Source organism: Biomphalaria glabrata, chromosome 7 (assembly GCF_947242115.1).
Source record: "Biomphalaria glabrata chromosome 7, xgBioGlab47.1, whole genome shotgun sequence".
NCBI classification, from domain to species: Eukaryota; Metazoa; Mollusca; class Gastropoda; family Planorbidae; genus Biomphalaria; species Biomphalaria glabrata.
In genome coordinates this window covers 25612126-25633619 of record NC_074717.1, presented here as the reverse complement: position 1 = coordinate 25633619, position 21494 = coordinate 25612126, and the positions used below count along the sequence as shown (strand labels likewise).

At 33.4% G+C, this 21494-nt stretch overlaps 2 protein-coding genes across 7 annotated transcripts in view; one reads left to right on the top strand and one right to left on the bottom strand.

The window, feature by feature from the left end:
* The window catches only part of LOC106052869 (rotatin-like), a 39513-nt gene extending 33887 nt beyond the window's left edge, over nucleotides 1–5626 (top strand). For all 3 annotated transcript variants that reach the window (XM_056035213.1, XM_056035212.1, XM_013208329.2), the window contains 9 exons: nucleotides 554–751; nucleotides 1672–1766; nucleotides 1943–2020; nucleotides 2164–2290; nucleotides 3018–3211; nucleotides 3608–3752; nucleotides 3863–3985; nucleotides 4924–5030; nucleotides 5121–5626. In XM_056035213.1, coding sequence (XP_055891188.1) covers nucleotides 554–751; nucleotides 1672–1766; nucleotides 1943–2020; nucleotides 2164–2290; nucleotides 3018–3211; nucleotides 3608–3752; nucleotides 3863–3985; nucleotides 4924–5030; nucleotides 5121–5264 — 1211 coding nt within the window. In that variant the 3' untranslated portion in view covers nucleotides 5265–5626. The remainder of the gene's footprint in view (nucleotides 1–553; nucleotides 752–1671; nucleotides 1767–1942; nucleotides 2021–2163; nucleotides 2291–3017; nucleotides 3212–3607; nucleotides 3753–3862; nucleotides 3986–4923; nucleotides 5031–5120) is intronic.
* Nucleotides 5627–10834: 5208 nt separating this feature from the next.
* Nucleotides 10835–21494, bottom strand: part of LOC106052858 (calcium-transporting ATPase type 2C member 1-like) — a 53874-nt gene continuing 43214 nt past the window's right edge. For all 4 annotated transcript variants that reach the window (XM_056035070.1, XM_056035071.1, XM_056035072.1 and 1 more), the window contains one exon: nucleotides 10835–11753. In XM_056035070.1, the coding sequence (XP_055891045.1) occupies nucleotides 11736–11753 (18 nt within the window). In that variant the 3' untranslated portion in view covers nucleotides 10835–11735. The remainder of the gene's footprint in view (nucleotides 11754–21494) is intronic.

Genomic DNA, 21494 nt, shown 5'->3' with positions numbered 1-21494 from the left:
CTCTTTTAGCAGCACTAGATGTCTTGGCTGGCTTGGAAATTTTCACAAGGTCGACAACCACAAGACATTCTGTATGGTGATCTAATAGAAGGCAGGAGAGCCACAGGTCGCCCACTTTTAAGGTATACTTATGTATGCAAATGCAACATGAATGTCTTCAAATTGACACTAATAGTTGGTAAAATGAGGCTCTGGATAGACCCATAATATGGAGAGCAATGGTCTTGGATTGCAGATGGTGTACACATGAGAAGTAGAAAGAAGGGTGAAAGTGCAACAGCGCCTGGTGAGTACAGATGCCCAACCTGTGATCACAGCTGTGTATTGAGGATTGGCCTCTTAGTAACATGAGAAGTTGCAAAGGGAAAATATAGTCTCTTGAGACATAAAACCCCACAGATTATAAATGAAGATGTATATGAAGAAATGTACCATTTTATAGCCAGTTGCCCTAAGTTGTTATTGTTTTATTTAAACTTAATGAATAAAAGCTTTTCACTTTTTTGTACATCTAATAACAAGAAAAATCACATATTTGATTTGATTTCTCTAGATAGTCTAGAACATTTGAAAGAGACAAAAACAACAGGCAGACAGATTTGTAAAACTCTAGTCCGCTGGTTTGAGTCTGTCATTAAGATAAATGTTGAAGAGAAGGGAACAAAAGAAGCCTCTAGGAAATTAAAGGTTATTTCAGCCTTTAAATCCTTGCTAGCTATCTCTCAATCAGCAAAGGAGTTTGCTCTGGACGGTAAGAGAATATATATATATATATATATATTATAATATTATTTACTGTTCATTACAAATATAGAAAAAAATGCTAAAAATAGCCATGTTAAAGAAAAAATATAGAGAGAGAAGCTAAATTTAGCTTTGTGTAATAATTGTGAGGATTTTATTAAAAATTATTTTGATAAATTCTTTAGTTGTTAGTGAATTAAATAATGCAGCTACTTTTTATTTGTAGCTGCTATTCAGAGTATTTCCATTGGAGGGTCCATAGTTGATGCAGTGGTCTGGACTGTTCCTTATTTCACTATATTTAATTCACCATATTGTGAATAATTGTGCATTTTTGTCACTTGTCTTAAGTAAAGAAATTACATTCTCCTTTCTCTCCCAATCACTTCAGTCCACCACTTAGGTGAGAACCAAAAGTACCATGTTCATTAGAATGGATGTTCAAGTTTGGCTACACATCATCCAGAGACAGCACTCTGGTCCCATGCCCACTTTTAATCATCACAATCATATCCAAAATCATGACAGAGTGGGAAGTGCTACTATATGATATAGCAAACAAGCCAACCAAATTCAATGACTTAAATGCCATGGTGCAATTTGACTTGTGAAAATTGCCTCTATAAAGACAAAGATAAGAATTTTAATCATTTAGAAAAAAAATCATTTTGTATATAACTAAACAACTACAAATGCAGATATTTTCATGTCCTTCCTGATCCATTGTGTAGTGGCCCCAAACATCTGATTGGGAAAGTTAATTTAAATAGTTTCTATGTCACTCTGGAATCTTAGCTCTGGAAATGGGTGATTCCTAATGCCTTTGTAATGTATTGATAATGAACTATTCAAGAAGATATTTTTAACAAAGAAAAGTATTTTTCCTGTAAATAAAATAATTTTTTAAATTTTGTTTTTTGTTCCCAGCTGGTTTGGTTGAGGTTGCATTAGACTATTTAAAACAAACTCATGCTTCACTAAGCCTGGAAACACTGGACATGGTCAAAGTTGGTGGAAGAAAGGTATGACAATATAACTTAAAAACATTTGAAAGTAAATAAACTGATAAATGATTAGGAAGATAGATAAAAATAAAATTCTGCCAGTCTCTGCTGACCAAAAATTTGAGACAATTCATGACAATTGCAAGAGTTATACTAAACTTCTATCTTTAAAAAATGTGATGTATGTTTTACAGGAAGGCCCTTACCTGCAAGAACTTGTTCTCATGTTTGATTTCCTACATAATTTAATGTTTAACAATGCCAATGTCAAGGTCAGTTGCTAGAAAAAAAAAGTTTTCCTTAGTTACCATATAAACATGGTCTTCTTAGTTGCTGAATTATTTGGTTAGTCATATTTTAAAATAGAAAACAGTTATTTTCCAACTGTTTCCTTTACCAGTAGTTTTATTGACAGGTTACTTGCTATCATGGTGGTTTGATAGTGGTTGTACAAAAGTTGTGGGCATGGTGCCATCAAGACACATCATTATTATCCAGTATTTTGTCCCTACTGACAGTTTATTCTGCCCACTGCAACAGTGGTATGTATAATGTAATTATGATTTAATGTAATCATTTTCTTTTTTCATTTCAAGATGGTCTTATGATGTAGTTTGGTATGGAGTGCTCTGGGCCACAACTTGAACATGCATAATAAAAAAACAAACAAAATAATCCAGAACCATTATCATCAGACTGACAGTGACTTTATACCTTATAAATAACACTGAAGACTAGTTCAGAACCCCAGTTGGAATAAGATTGTTCCTTTTCAATGTCTTCCTATGGGGACATCAGTATCAGGGCAATTATAGATCTGTATTTGATGGAAGATTTTGATGGTCTCATAGGAACAGAAGTTATCAGACTCAAAGGCAAATCAACATATCAACCGCCTAAGATATGTAAATTAAGGCTAAAAAAAATGACCAATAGTGTATAGAACGTGACCACTGACAGCTCTCAAATATAGTTTCTAGACTTGAAGAGCTTTTTAGAAACATAGGTTGGACCTTAGCTACTTTCATAAGCATCTGAATAATCTGAAATGAACAAAATATTAAAGATGTTAACACAAAATTAAGATGATTAATTTCATGTTGTTTTTTTTTCCCTATTTAGAAAAAAATAAAACATGAAATTAATCATCTTTATTTTGGCCCAAAACCCTTTCAGACCATTATTTTAATCATTACCTATTCAGAAACTATTTGAAATTTGGTTAACTTTGAAATGAGTTGTAAACTTATGTCTACATCGTTTTCTCAGCTGCAGGGTCTCTTTCTTTGCCTATGTCTGCACAATCCACAAAGCCAAGTGGGCAGTTGACAATCCTGCATGGTGTCCTGAAGCTGGCACAAAGAGAGCTAGACCGAGATGAGTGCTCACCCATTCTCAAGCTTACGTTTTCACTTTTAACAAACCTAGTGATGAATGCTGAATGTAGAAACATTCTCTTAAAGGTGATATAGAATGTAGTGAATTTTAGATATTGTTTGAAAACTATAAATAAACAAAGTTATTGCTAAAACTACAAGTGCGGTACAAATCAAACATTCCAATAAATTAAAATTATTTCAAGTTTCTGTGTTAGAGAGGGAGGGGAAGTTAATACGAAATATACAATTATTTTTTTGCAATTTTGAAGTGCTGTATCAACCTTTATGTAAGTACTCGAAAAACATGTCAGCTAAAACAGTACAATTTAGCTGCTATGTCACATATTTGAAAAGCAGATTCTTTTATCATTTCAGATATTTTATTTCAATTTAAGATTGAGATAAAATAAATGTTAAATAAGATAAGATTATTGTATAATTTATTTAAACTAAATTTCTATCCTAATATATCTTTCTCAGAGTACATTCTTGAATCAATTCTCCCAACTTAACCCCCGTAGAAAAAGAAGCAAGGTCAGAGTTGCTATAGATATGTTGTGGTGTGACCTTCTCACAGCTCTGTCATTTAGTGTTGATGGACAACAAATAATACTTAAAATACCAGGTTTGTTATATTTCTGGTTGGTCACATTTTGTTGGATATTTGTTAGCCCAACATAGTTAACTAGTAAACTCTCTCAATGACTGAGAAAACTATGTTCTTCTCTCCTTCAGATGTATTGACAGTCTTACTGGACATGTTGGAGGCAGGATCAACTCACTGTCAGCACTGCTCTACTCTGATCATTAGAAACTTGTGCTGCCACAGTACCAACAAGCCCAAACTTCTTGCAGTTGGTAAGTACAATAAAACAGCTATAGAACAGGAGTACCATTGGATTAATGATTTGATAGGGACTCACTGACAATGACATAAAGTAAAACTCAATGGAAAATTTATGTGTTTTCTTTCTTGTAGTGAGTTGTAAGCTTAGCCTTGTAGTTGTTGCTGTTGGCCTGGTTGTGTGGAAAAAAAAGTTTCACAATCATATCTTTTCTGACACAAGGATGTCACTTGCTAGATTCTTAATCACATTGACATAAAGGAGCTACATTTATTTACATTTTAATAAATGTAGCCTATACAATAAAAAAGCAACAAAAAAAAAAGAATCTTGTAATAAATTAGTTTAGTAACTTCATAGTGTATACTTATTATATCAATGTTTTACTCTGAAGTCAATTCACTTTAAAATGTGTCTGTACAATTTCAAACTAAAGACCACCTCAATTAAACCATGAAACAGATTTTTAACTCACACACATCCAAAGCTCTAATGAATACTCGGGACTAGTGGGTAGCTGGCCACACCGCCACAAAACTAGGTGAGCTTAAAGATAACATGGATCAGTTGAACTGTACTTTACCCCCCCCCCCTTTTCCATTTCAATTTCCTTTGTCGTAAATGTTTGTGGAAAACAGAATTAGTTTGCTGGATCAAAGTGAAAACTTGTTAAAGCTTTTTATTTATTTCTTTGTGTGCATAATAAATGTAGCATATGTATCATGCTTTTTATTTCCTGATCTTTCTGTTCATTTAATCTTAAATATTAAAAATCTAGTTGACTTGGGTCTAGTTTTACTGACCAGTTCAGACAGCCTATTGCTAGTTTCAATATAACATGGTGGTATGTACTGTGGCATAGGGATCAAGACATTTTAAATTTTTCACATTGATGATTACAGTTTGACTTTCAACCATGTTAACTTTTTTTTTCTCCCTGTATAACTACAGACAGATTGATAGCAGTGCTCATGGATCAAATGGACAATACTAGTGATGAGAAGAAACAGCTGGTTGCCATCTCAGCACTCTGGGCATTCATTTATAACAATCACAAGGTACATAATAAGTTTTCTCTAGAGCATTGGGAAATGTACAAGATGTAAAGTTGATAAAATTAATTGTGCATTCTTCATCACTCTATCCAGGCACGGGTTCAAGTTAAGTTGGCCAATGTGCTTCCACGTTTGGTTGACCTGCTTCATGACCTGCAGGCAGGTGGATCCAAATCTCAGATGACTAACAGTAAATGTGACCTATTGAAGACTATTGTATCTACACTGCGAGACTGACCATCTATTGGAAACCTCTTCTTCCAGTCTGTGATAATATTTATCTGATAGTACTTAAATGATAATGAGGCAGGTGGTCCAGTGCTAGGCATTTAAAATCATGAGGGTTAGGAGTTTGAATTAGATCTCCCTGAGTCCACTCAGTTTTAATGTATGCCCCATATTTATTTGTATATTTATTGTTCATAGCTTGTAAAAAGAAAATTGACAATTTAAAATACTTCTGGTAGTGTAAATATTTGTGTCCAAGTATTTCTTTAGTGGCCATTTAAACAATGTTATTCCATTCTTATTTGTTTGTTTTTTTAATGAATACTTGTACATGTTAGTAAAAAGTAAATAAAATTTGTTTGCTAAATGACTGTCCAATGTAACTGTTATCTGTATTAATAAAACAATGTCTTTCTCTTCTATTTTTACTTTCAGCCTATATTCTAGTTTCTCAGTTAAAACAATATATTTTTAAAAATAATTAAATGCTTTATAAGTAGAAGAAAACAACCTACTGAAGAGCTATTGAATTCCAAGTAAAAAATCCTTTTTTTTTAAGCAAAATTTACATTGAGTGAAATTGTATGAATATAAATCAATCATCTCTTTGATAATATCTATAATAAATTAACAATAATAAATTTTTGCGATTGGAAATATTTTAATGAATTGTTTTTGCTACGTTTTTTCTAAAGTCTGAATTCAATCTTGAGCCTATATTATGGAAATACGACACATTTGCCACTGAGCAATTCAATGTTATAAAATCTAAAAAAAAGTTTATAGTTTAACATTTTTAACGAATGACTGTAGCTTTCACATACCAGGCTCATCTCCCCTTAATACATATTATTAAACAAAATGAGTTATAATAACTAATTGACTAACATTAATTTTTTTGATTACAATATTTGTGTAAAGTTTTAATTTGATCTGAGACTGGAAAGTGGGAGAGAAATGTCTACAAGATTCCACCCAGACTGACAGACTGAGTTCAAATAAACTTTGTAGTCAAAAGTAGTTTTTTATGAATAATACCAATCTGACAATATTATGTTATTATATTATCATACATATATTAAACATAATGAATAGCAGCACCAGGGACCAAGTTTTTAAGAGAGAAAGTAGTGAATTAAATGCTATGAAAATAAGGGACTGCACCGACCAAGGCATTTAATTCACTACTTTCTCTCTTAAAAACTTGGTCTCTGATGCTGCTATTCATTTATGTTTAATATATGTATGTATCACAATTGTTCCAGCACCTAGCTTCAACTCTATATTTATATTATATTTATCAACGTCCTAAAACCAAGACTGACTTGATTCTTTTTGCATCTTCCAGGAAGTAGTCTCTAATTGAAATGTAGTTTTACTCATCAGATTAACAATTTGACTAGAAAGAGAAACAGGACTAGAAAAAGGGATGTAGTTAATCATGCAGTGTTTCTCAAACTTTTTTGTCTGGCGGCACAGTAAAAAAAACTACAAAAATTTCGCGGCACACCACGAGCAACAGTTGTTTTATAATAAAAAGGAAAAAAAAAAGATTTTACCTGTTTTTGAGTATTACATTTAATGTGAAGGGTTTGCCTGTTTTTGAGAGCAAATGCGATCTAAACAAGGCTCCAGAGTCGACAAACAAACTCGCATTTCATCGTCTATTGTAAGAAGCCTCTCTCTTTTCTTAGACTTGATTTCAGTCAGTGCTGAAAATCTCAACTCACAAAACCATGAAGATGCAAATTTAAGAATGCTTTTAAACTGATTGCCGGATATAACTTGATTGAAATCCAAAACACATCCAGGCTTTTCTCGGCAAAAATTGACTTAAGAACTGCATCGTTTTTTAAATCAATGAGCTGCTCTGCTTCTTCAGTTGTCAGATTTGTAGCTCCATTGTTTCCAAATGGATAGCTGACCCATCCATACTCTTTACTTCCAACTGTTGGAAAGTAATGCTGCAATGCTGACTGCAAGTGTGTCAAAGTGTCCAGAATTTCGGAGGTGATTTCTTTATTTGAAACACATTCATTGTATGTAGGAAAGCAGTTGAAGACTCCTTTCGAGATCTTACTTTGCCACAAAGACAATTTTTCACCAAATGACTTCAGTTTTGAGGATGCAGTGATGATGTTTTCCGATGGTCCTTGAAGACTTAAATTCAATTAATTTAATTTGTCAAATAAATCACAGAGAAATGTCACCTTAACCCACCAGATCTCGTCATGAATAGAAAGTCTTTTTTTTCAGCCTCCAAGAATGAAATCAGCTCAGCCTTGAGTTGGACGACACGCTTTAACACTTTTCCCCCCTGAGAGACAACGAACGTTGGTGTGATACAGGAGACATTTGTAGTCTGAATCCATTCACAGAGCTGAGTGGGAAGTCGGGATGCTAGCGATCGAGATTTGATGAAGTTTACAACTTCAATCACTTGATCCAGAACAGACATCAAATCTTTCGGCAAAGATTTGAATGCAAGAGCTTATCTGTTGATCATGCAGTGAACAACTAATACTTTGGATTTTCTTGACGCACAAGAGTGATGAATCCCTTTCTATTTCCCTGCATGGAAGGACAGCCATCGGTGCAAACGCTGACACAGTTTTTCCACTGTAGATTGAATAGCAAAATGTTTTCGTTCACCACTTTGAAAATATCTTCGCCCTTGGTCGTAGTTGGTAAGTCTTTGCAAAATAAGAGTTCGTTGATACATTTTTCATCCTTTATGAACCGAATAAAAGCTAGCAGATGGGCTTTGCCGCTAACGTCAGTGGATTCATCAACTTGAAGAGACCACAGCAGAGACACTTCATCGTCAGTCACGTTGAAGTGTTCGCAGATTTGATCTTGTAAATTTGACGATAAGTCTTCAATTCCGCGCGAGATAGTATTATTTGACAAAGGAACTTTTTTAACTTTTCGGCGGCATCGGGTCCAAGGATAGTTTCAACAACTATTGCTAAAGCTGGTGCAATGACTGATTCAGCCTCTGTGTGTGCTTTCTTGCGTTTTGCTAATAACTGAGCAACCTTATAACTTGCAATCAATCACTTTTCTGGCAGCTTTAGGTAGTTTGTAAGTTTCTTAGCTTGTTTATTTTGTTGAGCCATGATGTTTTCAAAGTATTCCTTCGGTTGCGCTTTTACAGCTGGTTGTTTTGTTTCCAAGTGTCTCCTCAATTTGCTTGGTACAAGCGCCTCATTCGACAGAGTTGCATTGCAGATCAGACAGAATGGCAATGGAGCATCTTCAGGTCCAGAAGATAAGAAACCATATCCGATGTAATCTTCTTTGTACCTTCGTTTGGTTCCTTGCTTTTCATTTAACACTTTCGCAGTTTCATTCTTGCTAACGTATTTCTCCATGGATAATAAATAACGCTTATTGATAATTTGTTATTATTAGCATACACCTAAACAATTTACATGAAACACATCGCTTATTTTATCGTTACAAGAACTGCAGTGCGTCTGCTAAGGCGGCCAACATTTGAGTCATTATAATAATATATGTATAGTGGACAATTCCATAACCTGAATAGCTAACACCCCTTTCCGTCACTATGGAGCGACCCACTAATTTTACTGTCGTTACAAGTGGGGATGTCATCGCAACGTAAAATAAAAATTTAATATTAGGCAGACCTGTGTAACGCTGCACGTGTGGCGTTCTGAAAACTCCCGCGGCACACCTGCAAATCTTCGGCGGTACACTAGTGTGCCGCGGCACACAGTTTGAGAAACACTGAACTGTTAATGTCTGTAGCCTATAAAAGACCTCTGCTCAGGAAAGAAATAATTCACTAATTGGTATTATCCCTTTATCCCCTAAATGACAACAAGAACAAGTATGGTCAAGGTGAGGGCTTAGTGTGGATGCAAAGATAACATTTAAACTGTCAATCATAAAAACTAAACAATTGACACAAAGAAAACCTGAATGCCCAGTTGTCAATTCAGACCATAAAATGTATTTGTTTTGTACAGTTTGATGCAGTTCACACATCAAGGCATTTCTAGTTAATTCACAAAGATTAAACATTTGAATAAGTTATCCCAAAGTATATCAGCAGGCCAAGTTCAGTGCACTATGTACAATGAGAAACAGTACAGCTGTCCTCTTTCACACATTCAAGCCATTCAATGCAACCTGCAGTCATCACTTTCACTACAGCAGTCAAATAGGACAAAAAAAAAAGAGAGAGAAGCGGGGGGGGGGGGGGACATAGTTACAAAGTAATTGCTTCCTATGAATGATGAAGTAATGGACGTGTTGTGTATAACTTACTTCTTTCTTTCTTAATAAAACAAACTTATTTCTAGTCACATGAAAACAAAATATACATAAAGTTTCATTGATCATATAGTAAACATATATAATTATTTAATATATCATTATGAGGGGGGGGGGAATGCTTAAAAACTAACCGTGTATGTGGATATTAAATAAAACATTTATGAGCACCCTAATATTTATTTCTGTGTCAAACTTTAGCCCAGAGGATTTATTCTTTAAACAAAAGAACCATGTATTGTGACAGGTGTTAAGTAAATTTTTTTTTAAAAAAAATTCCTAAGAGACTGCTAATAAAACCATGTTGTTGCCTTTTTTTTTTTTTCAGACTTATGAAAACCCTGTGTAACATATTTAATGATAAAGTCATTAATTTGATTATGACAAAATAATGGGGGCGTACCTCATAATGAACATAAAATACAATCTCAGTGCAAGTAAAATATTATAGATAGAAAGGAACCGCTCACAAAGTGCCAAACACAAATAAATCAATCTAGCAATGTAAATTATTTTGACAATGCATAAACATCTCTACCGAAGTCATGCTCACACTAAATATAATTAAAGCAGTAATTAATAGTTTAATTTCTCAACTGAATATCACAATGGCTCTCAATACAGTATACAATATAATTGTGTTCAAATTATCCCAAAGTAAAATAAAAACAATTCATCCTTGGTAGAAAAAAACAAAAAAAATAATAATGATAATTGTAGATTAAAACAAGTATTAAGGAAATACAAATGAATGTTTCTTCATTTAGTCCACACAAGTTTGGTATAAAATCAATAATACAAGACCATTTCTCAACAGCTTTAGCCATAAGTTCAACTGCTATCAATCAAACAAAAATAATACTAAAAAGTTAAATACAAATGTCATAAAATGCCCTTTTATAGTCTGACATAAGTTTGAAAAACCAAAACAAGTGCTACCAGCTGAAATAGCTACTACAGCATGAGCAAGACCAGCTGAAATAGCTACTACAGCATGAGCAAGACGATGGCAGAAATAGTTTAGATTGATTCATGACATTGGTGACCATCAGAGCAGCACCAATGACTCAAGCTGCAAGTCATGGGTGCTTACAATTGTGTCTGAGAGAGGAAACTTGAAGCTGATGTTAAGAACTCTTCACTGTAAAACAACACAAAAATTGTATTCATCATTTAGTGAATGTCAATCTAATAACTCCCTACTGGCTTTCTTAGTGAATGTCAATCTAATAACTCCCTACTGGCTTTCTTAGTGAATGTCAATCTAATAACTCCCTACTGGCTTTCTTAGTGAATGTCAATCTAATAACTCCCTACTGGCTTTCTTAGTGAATGTCAATCTAATAACTCCCTACTGGCTTTCTTAGTGAATGTCAATCTAATACCTCCCTACTGGCTTTCTTAGTGAATGTCAATCTAATAACTCCCTACTGGCTTTCTTAGTGAATGTCAATCTAATAACTCCCTACTGGCTTTCTTAGTGAATATTTGTCTAATGTACTCCTCCTAGCACAATGTATTAGATTTGAAGTACAAATAGAGTTACACTTCACAACCAAGATCTAGTCCTATTTTTTTTTTGTTTAGTTGTATTTTTATCATGCAGTTAAAATATTTATTTTTATTTATATATGCATTGTGTTGAACCCTTGAAAACTTAAGCTAAATCAGCAGAAAAACAAGATAACACCAGAATGAATAGTTTAACCACTGTTCTGTTCTGACATTTCTATTTCACTGTTAACAACTGGTTGTTAGTGTTTGCATCTATATTGTTATTGTTAGCATTTAGTAGTAATCCTGAAGTGGACAATTATAAAACTCAATTTTCATTTTTTGGACCAATTAAGTAATCTTATCTTACTGTAAACAGTTCAGAACACAAACTTTTTATTTTTTAGCTTCATTTTGATTTTTCATTGACTGAATATTTTCTCACTCTATATTTGTAAATAACATTAGAATATAAGTAATTTAATTAACTAATAAAATAATTACAATTTACTAATAAATTTATATTAATCAAACCTGACACAATTTTAAAATTTAAATAACAAAAACCTAAATACAAAATGAAATTATAATGAACTGAAAAGAATACACAGTATAAATCATTCTAATGCTCTTGTGAAACAAAAATTTAAAAGAACAAAAATGGTTTAAACTTTGTTGATTTTTTTACCTGATATCTTCATGCTGTAAAAATAAATAATGATGTTTTACAAATAGAAAGAAGGGTTCAAAGGGGCTTACACTAAAGGAAATAAAAAAAAAAAAAAAAAAACTGTTTAAGCTATTTAGTAAAGACTTTTAAAAATAAAGTATCTTTGAAACCTACCAGAAAGAAAATAAAGAGCAACAAATCTTATTTTGGTAAAAATTATTGATACATAGAAAACTAAAATGTTTTTAAACATTGACCCAAATGTTTAACTCAGTATTTGATATATAAGTAAAGGGTAAGTTTTAAAATCTAAATATACTTTTACAGTGTCAGAAGTTACCTTCTGATAAATAGTTTCACACTAGTTGGAATTGTCTGATACTACTGTATTTTTTTTTTAATCCAAAATTTATAATTTTCATTCATGTTTTGCTCATTAAAAATGAAATAGCTCTATTGCCACCATTAACAAAGCCAAGGAGAAAAGACATGAGTCATTTTTCTACTTTGTGACTAAGATAGTAAAACAAAAAAACTCTCTTCTTCATTCCTCTACAAGCAATTCTACTCTGATCTTATGGTCAACACTTTGAAACAGTCATACAGATTAATATGCATATAATCTAGAATAAAATACAAATGTTATACAAGAGAAATATTATTTATAACAAAAAAATGAACATAAGATTTCAAGGTTTTCACACCTAATTTTTTTGGTTTTGAAAATGTAGTCCAACCACTCATTGTAGTGGACTCACATGTCAAATAAAAAACTTATGAAATAGAAGCTTCTCTTTGGCTACATTTATCAAGAATGATGGTTAATTTTTTTTAAGGCCAATTTTAGATGCAAGTTTTTATACGAGATTGAAAGGAAGACACAGAGCACATTTTGTAAATACACTCACAAGATGTCCCAGAAAGTAGCCACCAGGCATTACATTCAACTGTCAATTCTTAAGAGTTCTTGTTAAAAGAAGACATCTATTACAATAGTAATATGGTTATCTAGTTAGTCACATTACATTTGTTAGTTTCTCTAACTTTTAAACTAATTTTAGGCACCCCAGTTCTCAGTCTGTCAATACTAAAACTCAAAAAGTATCTGCACATAAAAAAAAAAACAACAACTCTACAAATGTTTACATTACAAACTCTTTCTATGAACCAACACAATGTTACACAAGTAAATAGAGCAAAACAAAACTTGACTTTAGGCTTCAATTGCATGTACACATTATTGATGCACTTGCAGGCAATGGAGCTATATTGCATAGGTCAGTTTTGTTCCCAAACATTAGGAAAAAAAAACAACAAATTCAAATACACAAAGCAGACACACTGAGAGAGTGGTCATACACAAAGCAGACACACTGAGAGAGTGGTCATACACAAAGTAGACACAATGAGAGAGTGGTCATGAAAAGTCAGTGATATCTTGCAGAAATATGGCAAGGTCATTTTGAGCAGTTCCCCACATTTGTTGATAAAGTGTCACACAAGTTGGAATTGTCTGATACTACTGTATTTAAAAAAAAAATACTTTAAGGAAATTTGAATGCATACAAAATCTATAATTTTCATTCATGTTTTGTTATGAACTATCACTATCAGGTTAAACTTATTGTTACTACCAGACAATCAGTTGAGTGAGAACAAAAAATCTAGTGCATACTTGCATACATATTTGTCTTAATCCGACAATAAGATGCATTGCTAGTAATTAACAGTTAGCCCTTCTAGCTAGACAATGATTTTATTTGTTTAAATGTAAAGATCTGGTTATCCTTTATTACATTTTGAAAAATCCCGATTATGGTAGGTAGTCATGAAGTGATCAGCAATTATTTAACATACTTAACATAGTTGAGTTACAACATTGTCAACGTTGACTTCTTATGTAACAAAAATACATCTGCATCCTTTCTTAAAAATAGTCAAATTCTTTTATGGTACTCATAAATATTGTCAATATTAGGACTATTGTATGCCTCACATGAATTATATTACAAAATAAAATTTCATTAAAAACATATGCAAAATTGAAAATACCAACAAATTTTTTAGTAGTTTCTTTTCCAAAATATACATTTTTTTAAATGTGTATTTTTATTACTATTTTTTGTGTTTTAGCAGGTTAAAAAAAATATTACAAAATAAAAAATATGCTTTTGAAAACCATTTCTTGTATCAATTATTAATTTGTATTGGTAAATATGTAAATTTCATGTACCTGTTTTAGACATGATCTGTTTAGACTTTATGTTTGCTAATTAATTTTACTTATTAATACCAGACAGCCTCAGATACATTAAATGTAAGCATTCCAGTGATCAATGTTTTTAATGGCCCCCGTCAGTGGTTTTCTGTGGGTCTAGTGTGTCACATTTGGATCTCAAAAACACAAAAATAAAACTTCTACATTATTAAGATAAAGTTAAAGATGTGGAGTTTTTCCCCTTAGCTAAGCTTTGTTGTGTGTGTGTGTTTTTTTTTCCAAGCATTTTTTTAAATCTTTATCTTTGTTTTAAAAAAAAGAATACATCTAGCAAGTACATATTAACCATATTTTTAAGACAAATTAAACTGGCAGTGTAATAGTGTTATTTATTACTAGTGCAACATGGTCTGCTGAAACATAAAGTCCTTCAGACACTTGACCAAAGGGAAGGACTTTTTCACCTGGCACATGTTTATTTTGTATGGAGGGAGCCTTTTGGATGTTGATAGTTGTTTGTACTTCAGAGGTTCTTATATTCATGCTAAAAATATTGAAAACGACTTTGTTACCAAGCAGATGACCATTGGTACCTATGAGGTGTGAAAATATAAACTCTTTTTGTAATCTCTCTTTGTTAATAATTGACAATGGTAGCTTTGATAAGTACCTCATGCTAAGCAGACCATGTTAACCAAATATCTTCAATACACATTAGATTAAAAATATAAACCAGGGCAGTGGTTCTAGCAACTAAAAAGCATATTTTGTATGGGCTGGGGAAAAAAAAAGAACGGTTCTCAAATTTGAATATTTTTTTTTTCCACGACCTAATAAATTAAATAGAAACGCACAAAATACCTTCCATTTGGAAGACATCCCGAAATAATTTCAGTACCCAAAAAGAAGATCATTGCTTGCAACAATGACTTACGTCCCTTAGCACTTACATCAATTCCTATGAAGTGCCTGGAGAAAATGATTTTAAAACATCAACTGAAAGAAGTCAAAACACGTCTCAATCCACACCAGTTCACTTATAAACCGTCAAGAAGTACAGAAGATGCAATACTATTTATGCTGAATTGTCTATACCATCATCTTGAAACTCAGAGACACTACGCCAGAGTATTATTCGTAGAATTTTTATCCGCATTCAACACCATCAAAAAAAAAAACTATCTGAATTGAACGTTAGCAAAAACATAAGCTTGGATTCTAAACTTTCTTATCAAACACCTACAATATGTAAAAGTAAACGGGCATGTGTCAAGCACGAGAGAACTTAGCACTGGAGCGCCGCAGGGGTGCGTCCTGTCACCAGTATTGTATACCATATATACAAATGACATTCAGAGCTCATCAGCTGACACTCCCATCATAAAATTTGCTGATAACACAGCAATCATTGGCCTTATTGCAGGTGACGAAAATATATACCATTCAACAATTAACACCTTTTACCAATGGTGTATAGATAACTTTCTAATTTTAACTGTTCAGAAAACTAAAGAAATGATTATTGATTTTAGGAAAAACAAAGACCATATTGCAGAAATTCAGATAAATAACCAAACCATAGAACAAGTACAAGAATATAAATAGCTAGGTACAACTATCAAAAACAAACTGAAATGGAGTGAACACTTTCAAAACATATACAAGAAAATTCACCAGCGACTCTTCTATCTCAGAAAGCTAAGAAAGTTTTCTACACAGCAACTATCAGCAGTTTAATCAACTTTGCCATCACCTGCTGGTATGGTAATACTTCACTGGCACAAAGACATAGACTGAATAGACTAATTAAGAAAGCATCATATATCACTCAAATACAGCTACCATCTCTTGAAGAGCTTTTTCAAGAAAGATGCATTTCCAAAACACTCTCAATTCTTTAAGACAACCTGCACCCCATTAAACCACTGTTACATAAGATCTGAATGAAGTGGTCATCTCCTTTCCATTAGGACTAAAACAGAAAGATTTAAAAACTCCTTTATCCCACTATCGGTCAGAGTGTTTCAAGATCAGCTGTTGTCATTGAGAAGTACATAGAAGTCAAACTCATAAAGCGTTTGTTGTGAATGTGTATGTGTTTTGTGAGTGAATGTTGTTCGAATTTTTCATCCATATTGTTTTTGTAAAGTAGTTACGCTGAGGTTGTCAATTGTAGTCAAACTGAATTTCCATTTGATTGGTTCAATAAAATTATCTTAGAAAGAAAACATATTTCATAATGCTAACTATTGTTAGTAATAATACAAAGCTAAATGGATTTCAACTTCAGAAAAAAAAATGGAGAAAATTCTTTGATTGTCTGGCATAATTTATAATTTGAAAAAATTAAAAATAATCATCAACACTTTTCTGAATCATATTAACATTATACATAATCAAATACTCAAGTTGTGTTGTTTTTTTGGTGCCTGCAAACAAAGGGGAAAAAAGGTGCACCACAGGTAATACAAATATCACATTCAATTATTCTACTTAGTTTGCGTTCATTGTGAGATTTAATATAAGAATTAGAACATATTAAGTAATTAGAAGTATCTCACATGAATTTTAAATGTACACTTTTGTCAGAATAATGCACACACACACCAAGAATCATTGGTGACAGCATTATGTATACCAAGTATTGGTATTTAAAAGGTGCTTTTCATCCAATTATTATATCATCATGACAGAGAAATAATACATGCATTTCTATCAATAAATAATTTATTAAGAAGTTAAGAAACTAGATTGAGATTCAGATTGGCTACAGTACCTTCATAGCCCAAACAGCACACACTCTCTACACCCTGCTCTCTAAGCCAAGCTCTTTCTTTTTTGTTAAACATGGATAATTACATGGACCCTTATAGATTCATCCACACACTCACACACCTGGGACTTGTCCACACAGCTCAGCTCAGAACATTAAATGTTAATGAGCAAACCAAAATAAAATATAATCTGCATAAATCACACATTAATGAGAAAAACTGAACTAATATTCTTAGGAGTCCAATTTCTTTACAGTACAAAAACACAAAATGTCTAGAGAGCTAAAAAAACAAATGTAGCTAGACCAACAATGTCAGGAATGTTTGACTCAGTTACTCAGTACCATCGAATGTCACATTTGTGCTGTATAATCAGATTAACATAAGTAATCAAAAGATGAAGTATCAGTAAATTATTCATTTTTGCTACAATCATTAAAAAAAAACACTAATTACTTACATTTGAACAAAAACATTTACTATGTACTTATCAAGGATTTTTTTTTACAAAAAAAGGATAAATCTATACAATTAAAACAACTTTTAAGTTCAACTCTACGTATCACAGACCAGAAAATAAATGTTGTCTGGCTACAGAAAGTTACAATTATTTCACTCAAGCAGAGAACAAAAAGCACACTTACACTATCATTCTTAGATCTGCTATAACTTCCAGTTACAGTAAAACTTCAATGAAAATTAAAGGTAGACTTTGACTATTATGTCTACTAGAAATTAAATATAAGAAAAACAGTGCTTCAATGTAAAATCTGTCTCGAATGCAATCTGAGCAGATTAAAGGTGGGAAACTTATAAGTACACCACTGTTGGTATTACAACTTTCCACCCCCACCACCTCCAAAATAAAAATAAAAAAATAGACATAGTATCTTAAACAAGAAAGTTGCTTTATGACAGAGAGCACTATCTAAAAAGGAAAAATAATATAGCTCAAGTCTTCTTAGCTTGAAATCCAGGACAAAGTGTATATTTCACATCAGATGTTTAACTCTTTCTCTCCTTATTGAAGATACCATCATGGATCGTACTACATTCTTACAGCTTAATCAACTATATTATTGTCAATGCTTAAAAAGTCAGTTGTTTTGTTTTCTTTGCTCCCAAAGTGTTTATCATTGCTTTTAATTTAGTTTCCTTTTGAAAAACAAAATGCAGATTTTTTCATTTGTGTTCTTACCAAAAATGATTTTTTTAAAGAGTGGGGGCTAAAAAAAATGTTATATTTTTCCAAATGAATTGTATATTCCAACAGTACACCCACCTGTTCATTGAAATGTTTTATATCTGTTATATATAGTCATTTCTGTCTAACGAACACCCATTGTTTTCTGATATTAGCAAACACCCCAGGCTATTATCAACTAGTCTTTATTTGCATGTTTACTGGGAATCTACTACTTTTGGTACTGCGCAGGAACCATTCTCTTACACTTCCTACACATGTTTTGCTATTTCTATGCTGAGAGTTCAAGTTCAGTCGAGGACAAAGTCAATAGGTATGGATTTTTTTTCCTTCTCCTTATTGGGAAGAAGTAAGAGTAGGTCAGGGCTTAGTGCTATTTTGAATTCTGATGACGCATCAGTATAATGAGACCAGTCTATTTTGCTTTTAATTAGATGGGGAAACAGATGTGTTCAATATAATAGATTTTCAATTGAGCTAAAACAAAATTAAATGAGGCTTTTTTTTTACTTTTAGTATACTTGTCTTTGTAATCTAACGAACACTTTTTTTTTCTTTTTAGTTTTTTTTAGATCAGTAATTAATTCAAAATGCCTACTAAGAAATCTGGTACTAGGACTCGTCATGACATTGAAGTCCTAAAAGCTGCTATAAATGGCATTAAAATGAATAAAATGTCAATAAGACAAGCATCAAAATTCCACAAAATACCCTTAACAACTCTGCATGACAAATTACATGGGAAGATACCTCTAGTTGCTGAAATAATGGCTAATGTAGGTCCACTAAACCTTAGGAGGGAAAGGTCAGTAGTGACCTGCTTTGAGCGGTATAAAAGGCTGGATGAATACCTCCCAGCTAGAAAACTAGTGTATGGTTGGAAATGCAGAACACATATCCAGATGAAGTCTTTTATTCATCATGCCACTAGACTATCTGATAAAGCTGGCCTCTCCACCAACCGATAAAACATTCAACGTTTTCATCCTCTTTCCCCTTAGTGTCGCCCAACAACCCCAGAAAGACGTTTGAAACTAGTAGACCCTAATGCCACTAAGCTAAGTCGTTCTTCTAACGACCTTCAAACTCTAGCATTGGAGACCATTAATGCCTTCAAGCCCAGTGCTATTTTTGCATATACTGATGGGTCGGCATCAGTGGCGTAGCTAGGGTGGGGGGAGGAGGGGGAGAATTTGAAGATCCCCCCGAGCCCCCACATGAGGTCCCCAAATGAGTGTCCGAATTTTTTAAAAATAAATATTACGTCACTGTCATGTAATCCTGCTTTCACTTTGTTATATAAGTTACTGACCTTGTTGCATGTACTCCACACAGATTATTAACTCTTTCCGTGCGGGGCTACTCTCAATTTCAAGGATTAACTTCCTTAGCGCTGACTAATGCTGTGTTACTCTCAGGAAGTAACTTGGTATAATAAGGAAGTTTATTTCATCATCCTTATCAATTAAGAAGAAGTCTGATAAGAACACTGAAATCAAAGGGGACCATGAACGTGTCGAAGAAAAGTATCACTATTCAGATGATTCATACAAAGATACAGCAGAGAAGTGAAAATGTCTCTTGATGAGAGAAGTAGTGCTTAAGAAACTCCAGGGGAATACTTTTTACCACAGTCAGAGAAAACATCTGAAGTAAGGGATACAGATAATGAGTCAAGTGATGTTCTTCCAAAATCACTTTCTCCAGAAGTGAAAGAAACTGTAATAAAGTACAAAGATTTTGGATAGACCCAGCCTGGAATTTTACCCGAGGAACTGCTAGCAAAATTCTATTAAAGGGTAGCTTATTTTCCAAAACAAAGATGAACGATATTGTCTCCAGTAGAGTTTATACAAAAAAATCACAAAGTTTGACATCATGATTCACTAGAAAGCTTCCAACAGGAGAAATTTGTAACCGATCTTGGCTCTCTTCTCTCCACACTTGGCTTGGGACGTCTATTTTGTTTTGCATGCCTACTGTTTTCTGAGGCAAACCAGGAGTTGATTTCACCAAATGTAAGAAACCTGAGAGACTGAAAGAACATGAAGAAGGAGTCCACCACAGAGACGTTTTTTTGAAGTGGAAGCTAAAAGAAGAAAAGCTTAAGGCAAAACCATATGAACTGTCACATATGTTTCATGTGCAAATTTAGAAAAATCAGCAGTATTGGAGAGATATTCTGAAGTGTGTAGCAGCAAAATGATGAGAAACGGACAAAAACTGATCACCCATCGAATGCTATGGATTTCCTGTAATCAAAACAACCAGAAGAAAGAAAATATTTGATGGGGAGTCGACTTCTGATGTAGGACTGTCAATAGAACTGCAATTCAAACATGTTGTGACAAAAGTGATGGACAGACTTCATATGGAGATAAAGGACAGATTCCAAAGGCTGGGAAACCATGTGGATACCTTTGGGTTTCTTCTTGAACCAAGACACCTCTTGGAGTCTATTGATAATGACACGCTGATGAAAAACTGTGTTACGTTTTTTTTCCTATTTGATGAAATACAGGCAAATCGCTTGTTCAATAATGTCATTGATGCACATGCTCTTTTCATCAACAAACCAGTGCCACAATCACCAATTGACATATTTAGGAAGCTGGCTTCATATGGTAATAATGTGTGCTCAAACCTTGCAACATCCATTCGAATACTGCTAACTTAAGCCACTTCCATTGCGTTATGTGAGAAATCATTCTCAAAGCTCAAGGAGCACAATGACACAAGAAAAGCTTAGCATGGTTTTAATGTCAGTGGAGTCACTAATACCAGACACTATCGATGTAGATGATGTTATAGATGCCTTGGCTGCACAGAAAGCACGACGTGAAGCAATATGAATTTTGTCACTTATGCATTTTTTTCGCCAATAAACAACGGTATTACTCATTAAAAGAGTCTTAATGAATATTTCTTGTTAATTTTACTGATATACTGTACCAATTTGAATGTAGGGTTATATATTTATTAATTAAAGTATCTTATATCATGATGTCGAATGTCAAAATGCAAAGGGCCCCCAAAGAGGTCAATCCCCACGGGTCCCCAAATCCCCTGGTCAGCATTGATAGATTCTGGAAGAGCAGGCTATGGAGCCTACATTGATTTTCTTGGCTCTTACTCAGTAAAAATCTTTGGACCATGTGGTAGTGTTTGCAGCTTTGATGCAAGACCATGTCAGTCTGTGAAGCCTTAAATGTCATTGACTCTCAACTCAGCGAGGGACATTTGAGGGCAACACAGATTGTTGTGGTCACTGACTCAAAATCTGTACTACAGGCTTTGCAAATGGAGTTTGATGATGATGATGACAACCCCTAGTTGCTAAGTTACTTTTAACCAAAGGTGAAGAGAAAAGCCTAGTAAAATGGCTCATAGAATTGTCCCAACAAGGCTTTGGAAAAACTATTGATGAGGTTCGTGAGACTGCACAAGCCATTATAGCTGCGCGAAAGAATAACCAAGAAAGTAAGATTGCACTGCCAAGCAAACAGTGGGTGAAAGGATTATTCAACAGGAATCAAGAACATGGATCCCAATGTTGCTTTCCAAAGACGGGGCACTA